Here is a 12,784-nt window from a genome sequence, read left to right on the forward strand (position 1 = left end):
TACAGGTAATTTTAGATCCACATTTTTATATAAACTAATGTTTCATTAAAATAATGATGTATAATTTCTTCAAATTCTGGTTGTACGACTACCAGGGCTGGACATGGATACTCTCGAAATGTTAATCTGGATATATATGTTCAATAATTTGGGAGAATTCCTATCGAGATCCTGGGAGAAACCAACTTGCAACAATGCAACGAGGTTTAGCAATACTATTGGTATCAATGTTCGTGAATCTTTTTCCGTTTGTTATGGATCATGGAGAGAGGTACCAATAGAAACACGAGAGTTTGTTAAGGGTCGATTATTGGTAAGATGGTCAATTTGTATTTTACAAATTATCTATGCATCGGCTTCCATACTAATTAGTTTTTCTTTTCTTTATTAGTTTAGAATCATTTTGTGTTAGACTTAACCAGCAAACTGGTCAATGATTTCATCGATGAACAAATGAAAAATTCGATCAAAGAGTATAAGGGGAATTACACAGACACTACAAGAAATATGCAAGTCTTGAAGTGGCATGAGCACACCCACCTGATTGCCTTAAAGATGAAATAATGGATTGGCACTTTCTATGCAACAAGTTTGAATCCACCGACTGGAAAGTAATAATTTTTGTGCTTTTTTTTGTTTTTGTTTACATACATTTCAATGACTCATTTCTTCTTAATTTCTCATTTTCTTAGAAAGTGGCATAGACGAATCAAAGGAATAGGTCAGCCTTAAAGTACACTCATACAGCTGGTTCTAAGACTTTCATAAGCATAAGAGAATCCAAGGTAAGTTGGTTAAAGTATAATCATACAGTTGGTTAAAGTACATTCATCTTAATATCTCATTTTCTTGTGAATTGTTTTACAGAAAGGACCCAACGGTCAAACAATGGACCTAGTGGACTTATTTAAGCAAACACACTGTAGGAGTGATGACGTGTTTGTTAATCAGCTGCAAATGATGCATATGTAAGTTTTTATTCCTCAATGTAACTTTATTCATATACAATTGTCATACAATAATTAGTCTTAATTATTGATGTAGAGTCAAATGGTTGAGCTGAGAGAATCCTCCACCCAAGAAGGGTCTAAACGAATATCGGAGGAAGAAATATGCGAGCAGGTATTGGACACAGGAGTGGGCCTTGATAGGACACCAAAGGGTAAAAAAGTATTAAAAAAAAAAATTAAAAATCTAAAGGATCATCGTCCAGTGCATCTTCAACAAGAATTATAGAGGAGCAACAACAAGAGATAGAATCCTTGAAGGCTAGATTGGCTAGATTGGACGAACAAGACACCAGAAGACAATCTGAGATGGAGGATATGAAAGTTATGCTCTTACAACTCATGAAAGATAGATCGAACTAGGTATGAGCTCTTCGATTTTCGTAGTAAACTTAATTATAAGATTGTGTATGTTGTTATCCTGTAGTTATGGGTAACAACATAAACGTATAGTTATGTAAAGTATAGTTAATGTTTTGAAGTTGAGTTTGAATTTTATTTTATGCTAAATTAGATGATTGTGTATGCTGTTATCTTGTAGTTATGGTAACAAAATAAACGTATAGATATCTATTTCAGTTGGTTTCTATATTACAATTCAGAATAATTTTGGGGGGTGGGGGAAGGGGGTGTTTCAGTTGATTGTTTAAGTTAGTTTGTTTTAGTTAATTTTGTAAATTAGTTTGTTTATTACGATTGAGAATAATTTTGGGGGGTGGGGCAGGGGTGGGGAGTGTTTTAGTTGATTGTGTAAGTTAGTTTGTTTGATTGTGTAAGTTAGTTTGTTTCAGTTGATTGTGTAAGTTAGTTTTTTTATTACTAAGTTAGTTAGTTTATTACGATTGAGAATAATTTTGGGGGAAGGGGGCTGTTTCAGTTGATTATGTAAGTTAATTTGATTGTGTAAGTTAGTTTGTTTCAGTTGATTGTGTAAGTTAGTTTTTTTATTACTAAATTAGTTAGTTTATTACGATTGAGAATAATTTTGGGGGAAGGGGGCTGTTTCAGTTGATTATGTAAGTTAATTTGATTGTGTAAGTTTGTTTGTTTGATTTTGTTAGTTTGTTCCAATTGATTGCATATCTATATTTAAATACAAGTATGTTTAAATTTAAGTTATGATTGAGTTGGTTTGTTGGGTTTATGATTGAGGTAAGTTGGTTTTTTTATGATTTAGATTAGTTGGTTTTTAGGTTTGTTTATGATTGAGGTAAGTTGTTTTCTTGGTTTGTTTATGATTTAGGTAAGTTGGTTTGTTTATGATTGAGTTCAATTCATTAATGTTTTTAGTTGGTTTCTTGGTTTTTTGGTTTGTTTATGATTGAGGTAAGTTAGTTTGTAGTTGAGATTGATATATAGTTACGAAATTCATATTCACTAAAAGTTCCTAAATAGAAGTTCCTAAGCCCTTCATTTTCTATTTATGGGATTATTTGATATTGAGCATTAAACTTATTTAAATTTGTATTTTGTAGGTATGTGGAGTTTTTTGTTGAAGATGCATCTCTCGGCAAGCATATCTCAGCAAGCATATTTAGGTTGTAGATTTTTGTTAATGTTATTTTGGATTTAGGAATTGTGCATCTCCCAATATGTACTTTGTTATCATGTAATGTTTTTTTCGATTAAGAAATTGTGGATGTTATAGAAATTCTTGTAACCGTCAGTTGTAAATTCAAATGTGTTTTCTATATATTATTAATCTATTATGGACATTTACTTCATTTTGGCAATCTTATTTTAGTTTGATTGATATAGGTAAGATTCAAATAGGTATGACATTTGGAAAAACATATCTAAACCTATTTAAATATTTTATTTATTTAAACAAATCCCGACGATCTCCCGATGGTAGAAGGGTCGGGCAAAGAACTCCCAATGATTACTAGACACCATCGGGCTCTAAAGATATCCGACGGTGGTTATAGACCATCGAGGTTAAGGATATAGCCAGACGGTTCTCAACCGTCAGGCAATAGATATATCCCGATGGTCCACATCACTATCGGGCGAAAAGTAAAACACTCGACAACACCCTCACCGTCAAGATAAATTACCTCATTCTGATGATTCAAAGACCGTCGAGCTAATAGTATAATCCTAACGGTACATCGTCAGGGTTTCTGCCCTTTTTCCCGATGACTTTCTTCAGGGTCGGGCGAAAGGCCCCATCCTTCTCCGTCGAGATAATTCTTTTCCCCTACGGTAGGGCTTCCAAACCTTCGGGAAAGGTTATCCCGACGGTGTTCTTAGTTTCTGCCGACGACCCCCAGCGTCAGGATAAACCCAAATTCTTATAGTGTTGGAACATACACATGCATAGCGTAAGTAAAACGAATATTTAGTATTCTAATTATACTAATTTATAAGGAATAAGCATGCAAATAAATGTAAAAGAAATGTTAAAGAATACAACCTTGTAGCTCAAAATTGACCACCAATTTTGTCAATCTCCTCACGAACCGACTGTAAACCACCATGAGAGTCTTCCAAACTATTCTCTAGCCTTAGAACGGGATGGAGAGATCTGATAAGTGATCAAAATAGAGATGGATTTAATATAGAAATTGAGAGAGAACTGAGGATTAATTTCTCAAACTCTTTTAAAATCTCTAAATTTCCAAGAAAAATTTGTTTTTCAACTAACTTGAAATTCACCAAATGGCCAAGAAGCTTTAATCTCTATCAAAGTATCCTTTTATAGAGCAATTACATACCATTCATGTAAAATTAAGTTAACCAAATTTTGACACTTCAAAATGCACTCAATTTAGTGGGATAAGTGGGCATTTCGTGGAAGCAACACTTTGCCAAATGAATTACTCACAAATTCACTAAGAATTAGGTTTTTTCACTAAAAATCATTCTTGGATTTTTTTCACTAAGTGAAGTCAACATTTTGACTTTTGACTATTTTGAAGTCAACATTTGACTTTAGTCAAATTTTAATTAAATACAATTTTAATTCAAAACTAATTTTGTAATTTTTCAGTGAAGTCAACTTTTGACCTTTGACCTTCAAAGCTTGGTGAAGTCAACATTTGATTTTGACCAACTTTAATTAATTCCATTTAATTCAAAATTAATTCGAATAATTAATTTTAAATTAAATTAATTAAATAATTTAATTAATTTAATTTAATATTCAATTATTAAATCTAACACTAATCCCGATGAATCCTTATTCATAGTTTTGATATTTAAATCTTATTTAAGTATCTCCAACTCTCTTTATCATTCAATTCTCAGTCGAATGATACGCCATTAAATATATCGCATATATTTAAGGCGTATTCCCTAATTCGAATATAAACACTTCAAACTCACTTGTCACAAAATTCTAAGGTTTACCTGATATGAGCTAGCAGGGAGACCTAATGGACCTACAGATCATGAGCTCCAACAATTCGAGATTAACCAGCTAACTCTTTAACCTAATTAACCAACATTCATAACTATCGGGACACTCCACTAAAGCCCAGTAGTTGCACTCTCCTCATTATAGATATATTTCTGTTCACATGATTTAATCATGATTAGTAAGTCGATTCTTCACATGTTGTTCGTAATTACAGCTGAATTGAAATTACCGTTTTACCCTTCACAGTTAAGAAGTGTGATTGAATTTGATTGTTATTTAGTATTAAATATTTTGTACTTATTATCTGATTGTCATTTGATACTAAATAGTCTGTGATTGTCATTTGATTTCTATTTGATACTAAGTAGTTTGTGATTGTCATCTAATTGCTGTTGAAAACTAAGTAGTTCGAGGTTTTCATTTGATTGTCATCTAATTATTATTTGATATTAAGTATTTTGTGATTAACATCTAATTATCATTTGATTGTTTTTTTTATACTAGGTAGTTTGTAATTGTCGTATAATTTCTATGTAGTTTTTATTTGATGTAAGTAACTTGTGATTGCTATCTTATTACTACTTGATATTAAGTAGTTTGTGATTTCCATTTACTTGCCATCTAATTGTTATTTTATATTAAATATTTTTTATTGCTATTTGATACTAAATAATTTTTATCTTCTAATTGTTGTTTGATATTAAGTTGCCTATGATTTCTATCTAATTTTTATTTGGTACTAAGTAGTTTGTGATTGTTATTTGATTGTTATCTAACTGATATCTAATTTCTTTTTGATACTAGGTGTTTTGTAATTATTATTTGATTTTGAGTAGTTCATGAAACTAAAGACCAAATTGAGATAAAATTGAATTTTCAAAACAAAATTGTAAAGAAAAAACAAAAAAAAAGAAAACTAAATCCTAAATCCTACTTCTTTTCTTTTATAATGAAAAACATCCTTCAACAACTGGCGGACAAGTGAATAAAGACAATAGGTCTCCTCTAATCTAAAAGTAAGAGACGATTCAATTTGTTGATGATTCAATTTGTTCAAAAGTTATAATGCCGAATCTCAATAATCATATTTTTCAAACTACAAGAAATAAAATGTCATACTTGTGTATGGCACTAAATATTACCAATAATAATATAAGAACAAATAATAATATAAGAACCAAAAAACTAGTAATAAGAACAAAAAAACATTTTAACCTTTTTATGATTGGAGGACAACTTCATCTCAAAATGTTTCAACACATATTTTGCAAATACTTTATGGACAAGAGAAAATTTATCATAACCAAAGCATTTTTTTTTTTTAACACCATAATCTATACTACATTCAAAAGGAAATGTGCGGGGAGAATCTTTACATCTTTATTATGCCCTTACAATTCTTTATAATTCTCATTTTGTCTTTCATTACCACTATTCGAGTCAAAGTGGTTACATGCAACGTAGTGTATTTTTTCATGTATGGGTGTGACATAGACCATAGATATGAAACATTACAATCTAACAATAGTGGTATGTCTGATTGGACAATCATGTCATTTTTTCGATATGAAAAATTACAATCTAACATTGAAATATGTTTGTATCAATAGTCAAATGGTGATATACAATGAAGCATATCCTTTCATATATTAGTGTAATTTAGACCTTGATATGAAACCGCATGATTTAACAGTAAAAATATGCTTGAACGAATCACGTTTTTTGCCTTTTAAAATTTCTTAAATTCCTATTTTGTCTTTTATCTTCAAATAAATACAATTATTCGGGTCAAACAAGGTAAAATACTACTTGATATATTAATTATAATTTTTTAAAAAAAATTATGTCTAAAATATAAGTATAATAAAACTATAAATTTCACGTGAATCGAACATGTTACAAACTAGTTCTATTAAAACCCACAACAACAACAATAATAATAAAGTAAATTACAATTAATAATTAATTTTTTTAATAAGAAAAAAATTTCATTGATGATATAAATTTACCAATATTTTAATTTTCTGAAAAATAAATAAATAAATGCATACCAATAAACATAACTTTCCTGCCTTACCTAGACTGAGGTGAGTGACAAAGTCTTTACCTTAGAAGATAATCAAGCTGAGCAACCTCGCTAGAGGAACAGTCTAAAGATGGAGAAAGACTTAAATCATATTCTTTGACGATGTGACTATGCAAGTGGCATTTGAGATTCCGTTTTCCAGGCATTTGGTAAGCTAAGTGTTCGTCCTAGAGATGTCAGTGCTAGGATCGAGGAGTTCCTCCTCAATCCACCTTTTGGAGAGAAAGGTCAGTTTCTTTGACTTGTTAGGGTGTGTAACGATGGGGTGTTTAAGGGAGTTGAAAGGAGTCATAGGAAGCTTTAGTCCCTTGTTTGCTTTCACCTTTTTCTTTGGGCTTCAATTTTGAAGACCTTTTGTAGCTATTCTATAGGTGTGATTTTACAAAGTTGGAGTCTCTTTCTGTAATAGAAATCCCTCTTTTTGTGGACTTGGTTTTCTGTTTTGATGTTCAAATTTCAAATGCTTATTCCAGACAACAAAGAAGAAATATATTAACCAAAGGATAAGTATATTCCGACAGAGGAGTTTCAGATGAATAGTCATAAGACATAGAACAAATAAATAACATGATTTTGTAGAATGACACACTCCTTAGCACAACATGGGAAACAACCGCTAAGCAATATCTATAGCCTCTCACTGAATCAGGTTTCAATGAAACTAGCTTCAAGATATGGGTGGTCAGATGAATAGTCATACATATTTGCAAACTATACAATATTTTTAATTACAGGATTGATTACCACTACCAGTCATCAGCTTCCCTTGTGGCACCGAAAATAATTGCAACTGTGGCAAGAACAGCCTGATATCAATGTAATAATATTAGCTTGCAACAGTGGAGGATGAAGAAATTTCTATCGGGCAAAAATTTATAAGTACACATATTTATAAACAGACAGGAGTTTTTTTCCCCACATAACAAAAACATAAATGTATATGGTATCTTGTTAAATAAATAAATAAATCAATTATATGTATATAAACAGGCAGAAAGCTATGAATGACGTTCAGAACAAAAACAACCACCCCCCCACCCCCCGACACCCCCCCCCCCCCCCCCCCCCCCAAAAAAAAAAAAAAACAAACAAACAAACAAATGGGCTAAGGGACTAACTTGGTTGCGATGATATATTAAATATTATAGTCTCTCTCTTTACTAATTAAATATACAGAAAACAGAAAAATTGAGGGGGCACGTGCTCCTCTGGCTTCTACTCGGCTGGATGTGTTCAGTGTTAAGAGTTAAAAAATGTAAACAAATCACTGCCGATGGAACTTAATGGCTCATTTTACAACAATTTTGTTTCTAGGTTTCTTTAGATTTTTAGTCATCTTTTCTTGTTACTAACCATTTTTGTTGTTTTGCAATTTACTTTTAGGAACATTTTAAATTCCTAGTTAAAGCTATTTAACAAGAAATCAGTTTAATTTAAAAACAAGGTAAAAACAAAATTACTGTCAAACGGAGCTCAAGATACTAAAACTAAAAGAATGACAAGGTGTAGTTATTGACAAATCACCGACTACCGAAGGACTCCTACCTTTACCCAACCAACCCAATATATCTTTTGGCAAGTTGCAAAGAAATATAACAGAAAAATCTCTTCTTGTAATGAAATCTAATTGCAGAACTATATTGGAGATATAAGAAATTAAGAACATCATCATGAAGCTGAAGAAGTCTAAAATAACAATGAAAAGTAACTCACAGCAATTACGCATGCAACATATCCTGGTTTCTCACGGTAGTCTACCCTGCCACATAGTATAAGAATCGCTCCTGCATACCATGGGATAGCAGCAAGGAAGAAACCAATAATAAACCTGAAGAACACAGTCGGTAATCTTTTTGATCAGTCAACTCATACATAGACACAAAAATCTGGGGAAAAATTTTAAATAGCAAGATAAAAAGAGTATGCAGGACACAACTAGCAATTCTATCATTCCCATCTAGGAGCTGATTGGTTTTAGTTCATAAGATGGAAGATTTAGCATTCTAATCATCTTCTGAATTAATAACTTTCTGACCATGTAACCATTGAAATTTTAAAATGCTTATTGTGGCTACAATGATATCGCCCGGCTTGCTTATGATGACAATGCTAGCGCAAATGATGACAAAGTCCAATTTTGGCTACTTACAGGAACCACCCAATGCCAATACCACAGCAAGGAAGGCGCCGCTCTCTCACTGGTCTTCCTTCAACAATACCATATCCTAGAAAAGAATTCAAGAAGAGATAAACAAAAGAAAAAGTTGAGCTACAACTTTTGTCTTTGCACTGATATATGTTAAGCAAATCCGAGAGTATATATTTTAGGAGAAGTTACACAAAATTACAGCCAACAAAATGAAATTAAACAAAATTTTATAGTGCAATATCAGATCTCAGAGAGAAAAGGGGTTAAATATGACTATAGTGACGAAATATATAAAACCATGGCTTTCATGTTCACTCATATTCTTCTCAAGATGCCAAAAGGAAAGAGAGCATACACATTTCAGAATGCTAAAATCAAGTATTTCAAAAATCAGAAGAGAATCACGTCTCTATTAAGAAAGAATCCTACAAAATATAATTTGTCAAGATTTTGTCATAACAAAGAGCTTCGAATTAAATAACACTGATAAACTATGATAAGCATAATCATGAGTTAAAAGTGGCTTCCTACTGTACTTTATTTTTTCAATTTTGAATTATAAACTTCGAAGCAGACACCAATATAAAGCACAGTTACAGAACAAGAAAACCCAGGATCTAATCTCAACAAACACCTAGTAGTAGGAAATAGAAAGCTGAAGTTGAATTCCAAATGAAATACAGATAACAAATATATGACAACTAGGGATCATTAATCCAATATTTAGAATCCGGACGGAACTAAGCTATTCAAGTGATAAGATCAACTTTATTAGAGTTCAAATCAAGGCATTCGACCAAGCAACAAAGATCGGTAGTTCAAGTCAACGAAAAAGCATAAGATCGAAGAATCGTACAAGAAGCAAAGGAAACAGCGAACACCAGATTAAAAGGTGAGGAAAATTGAGGACGAAGAGGTTACCGGGGACAGCTTGATAGCCATGAGCATAGTCCTGATATTGAGAAGGATCGTCGGAGTCGGAGACACCAGGCGGGCGAGTAGGCTGGGGGAATCCGACGGGAGGATAGTTAGCGACGCCTTGAAAGGTTCCGTAGAGAGGGTGGCCGGAATTGGATTCGTGATGGTGGTGGACGACGACACCCACGGCGGCGGATTTGTCTTCCTGGCTCATTTTCTCTCTCTAGAAACGAGACCGCAGGCCGAAATGAATCAGAATTCAGAACGCGAGGGGATCGTATTAAAATTAATATTTTATTTTTCTCAAAATAAAAGGATAATATGTTGACTGTTGTTTTTACGAAAATGTAATATTAAAAGCGGTTTGGTAATAATTTGATATTCTTTTTAGTTCCCAAATTTTGAATAAATGGTGAATTGGTATGGGCATTTTTAAAAGATACATTTTTAGTTTTTGAATTTTTAATATCACATTTTGTCCGAGAGTTAAAAAATGTAATTTTTTAATCTCGATTTTTTTTTAAATAGCTTTAAAAGGTGCTGCTGTAATTTTGGTGCTGATGTAATTTTTGTATTATTGTAAATAATTATGTGGCATTTTGAATTAGAAAAATAAGTTTAAAATAAATCTAGGAAAAATATTTTTTTTCAAATTATTTTTCTCATTTAAAATAATATAAAATTACTTCATAAGATTTTTTAAAATCTATAGATTAAAAATTTAAAAACCAAATGCACCTATTCTGATGAATTAGGTGACTAAAAAAGTTACATTTTTTTCTTTGAGAATTTGAAAAAAAAAAAACAATTTTTTTTTGTTCTAGTTTCAATTTTGTTCTTAGGTTTCAAAATGTTACGCATTTAGTCCTTAATTTTTTAGTTTGGTTCCAATTTAGTTCTTAGGTTTCAAAATATTACAATTTTACTCTTGATATTTAGGTTTTGTTTCAATTTGGTCCCCCTAGATTTCAAGTTTTATACTTTTAACCTCAATTTTCCATTCAATATTCATTTTTCGTCTTTGTTGTTAATGTATCTTAATAAATTTAAAAGAATTAAAAGACTTATAATTAATTATGTTTCATTATTTGTTCATTACTTTTAAAATTAAATTCAAAATTTCGCTTTACAATTATTTTAAATTAATTAAAAAAATTGACGTCAATAATTAAAATCAATATTTAATACAAATTTAAGGTTAAAAATGTAAAATCCTGAAACTTTGGGACCAAGTTGAAATAAAACTCAAATATTAAGTGTAGACTTATAACATTTTGAAATCTAGAGACGAAACTAAAACCAAACTAAAAACTTAAAGAACTAAATGTGTAACATTTTGAAACCTAACAACTAAATAAAAACTAGATCCAAAACTTTGGACCAAAAAGGTACTTTTCTCTTCAAAAAAGATACATTTTAAAATTTGGGTAAAATCTTTGGTCGGACATACCCTGAAACTTTAGGTCAAATCTATTTTTGGATGAAATGGTAGACACGCGAGACTCAAAATCTCGTGCTAAAGAGCGTGGAGGTTCGAGATTAAACACACATTTTGAAATTCCGAGACTAACTTCCAAATTTGGAGACTAAAAGGTAATTTTTCTCTTTTCCTCGACTTTGTATTTAACACATGATTAAGTGATTTATACTTTTTTATCACGAGCCCCCACACATAAGTATTAAATGTTTATGGTCATAACCTAGAAAGTAATTAATTTTGCAACAAAAACAAGTGGAGTGAGTGTCATTGTCATTGACGAGGCCTCGTAACATTAGAATTAGCTCATAAATATTTAGGGAACATATAGCATACTGGTTAAGTCTATAACTAACGTGATTACATGAACATGTTCTCAACTAGGTAAGACATTTTCAAAATAAACGTAGCTCAACTAGCATAAAAATTTGTTAAAAAAAACTAAGAGATCTGTAGTTTAAATCTCCATAAAAATAATAAAAGATAATCCTCTACTACTATCAAAATATAATAAGAGCTTGTTAATTATTTATACTACCCTCGGGATTTTAGTGAGTAAAATAATGCTGCTTCTCTCTTACACTCCCTTTCCTCCTTTATGCTCGCACTCAACTAATTTAATACAATAGCATTTTCAAACATTGGTATATTTTTTCACTCGTGCTCACACTCCTCTTTGCTTTCTTACTCGTACTCTTCTCACTTTCATATGTACTCGTCTCTCTAAATCTTAATTAATGATTTGTAAATAACCGTCCAACTAATTAACAAGCTCTTAGTGTATTCTAATATAACTTAACCTTGAGGTGGTACTTATAAGAAAACCCAAGTAAGATTTTAAAGTAGATAAAACAAATAGATGACGTGTAATGTTTAAAAGCAAACAAAACTTACAATTGACATCTCGGAAAAGTGGAGTCAAATTAATGGTCACTTCTTTCACAATTTATAGCGGTTGTTAGAAAAGGCTTCATCTTCATTCTTCTTCTTCTTCTTCTTCTTCTTCTTCTTCCCCACAGAGACTCGGGATGGATAAAGAGCAAGAAGATCTTCAATTTCTTGGCTTCTTCGGCATCTTCACTGAATCCTTCAAGATTGTTCTCTCATGGAGGAAGATCTTCAGCAAGATTACCCTCACCCTAATCTTGCCTCTTTCCATCGTCTTCCTTGCTCACATCCAGGTAACCGAGCTCCTCTTCTTCAAGATCTTGAAAAACGAAGATTCTCTCAACTCAATCCCCAAAAGTTCCCCCAAATACACCAACCTCTCCGATGTCATCACTTCCGAGTGGATCTCTTTCTGGCTCTTCAAAGCTGCCTATTTCACTTTCTTCCTCGTCCTCGCTCTCCTTTCCACGGCGGCCGTTGTTTACACCGTCGCCTGCGTTTACACTGGTAAGCAAATTACCTTCAGGAAGGTTTTTAGCGTCGTTCCTAAGGTTTGGAAAAGGCTAATAGTTACTTTCTTATGGAATTTTGTTATTGTTTTGGTTTACAACATTGTTTTTGGGGTTTTGATTCTCCTTAGTGCTGCAATTTTCGGATTCGGTGGGGTTGGGATTCTCCTCTTTGCTGGGATTTCAGTGTCATATGTTCTAGGGTTTGTGTATATAAGCGTAGTGTGGCATTTGGCGAGTGTTGTATCGGTTTTGGAGGATGTCTATGGGATTCAGGCAATGTTGAAGAGTAAGGAACTGGTCAAGGGGAAGATGGTGCTTTCTTGTGGCGTTTTCTTGACTTTTACTGTGCTGTTTCTGGGGAGTCAGCTCGTTTTTCAGACTGCGGT

The 12,784-nt window shown here is 32.1% G+C and overlaps 2 protein-coding genes across 2 annotated transcripts in view; one reads left to right on the plus strand and one right to left on the minus strand.

Annotated features, from left to right (window-relative positions):
* Positions 1 to 6,921: 6,921 nt before the first annotated feature.
* Positions 6,922 to 9,845, minus strand: LOC150034238 (large ribosomal subunit protein eL20z-like). Its single transcript, XM_090317639.1, has 4 exons — positions 9,525 to 9,845; positions 8,604 to 8,679; positions 8,168 to 8,282; positions 6,922 to 7,260 (listed from the first exon to the last, which is right to left on the minus strand). Exons 1-4 carry the CDS (start codon positions 9,733 to 9,735, stop codon positions 7,201 to 7,203), a joined length of 462 nt encoding a protein of 153 aa, XP_090173765.1. The 5' UTR covers positions 9,736 to 9,845; the 3' UTR covers positions 6,922 to 7,200.
* A 2,084-nt stretch (positions 9,846 to 11,929) lies between these two features.
* LOC150034239 (uncharacterized) overlaps positions 11,930 to 12,784 on the plus strand; it is a 1,708-nt gene continuing 853 nt past the window's right edge. The window contains exon 1 of the mRNA XM_090317464.1: positions 11,930 to 12,784. This exon is cut by the window's right edge and continues 23 nt beyond it. Within this exon, the coding sequence (XP_090173590.1) occupies positions 12,027 to 12,784 (758 nt within the window). The 5' untranslated portion in view covers positions 11,930 to 12,026.

The sequence above is a fragment of the Benincasa hispida genome, chromosome 9 (genome assembly GCF_027475165.1).
Source record: "Benincasa hispida cultivar pf3 chromosome 9, pf3_genome.v1.1, whole genome shotgun sequence".
Classification (NCBI taxonomy): domain Eukaryota; kingdom Viridiplantae; phylum Streptophyta; class Magnoliopsida; order Cucurbitales; family Cucurbitaceae; genus Benincasa; species Benincasa hispida.

Bases quoted from the DNA above. Each gene is read 5' to 3' on its own strand.
- LOC150034238 (XM_090317639.1), bottom strand. From the start codon at position 9,735: ATGAGCCAGGAAGACAAATCCGCCGCCGTGGGTGTCGTCGTCCACCAC. The intron at 8,680-9,524 runs GTAACCTCTTCG...ATTCTTTTCTAG, and splicing joins TGGCTATCAAGCTGTCCCCG to GATATGGTATTGTTGAAGGA. The intron at 7,261-8,167 runs GTGAGTTACTTT...CATTGATATCAG, and splicing joins ATGTTGCATGCGTAATTGCT to GCTGTTCTTGCCACAGTTGC.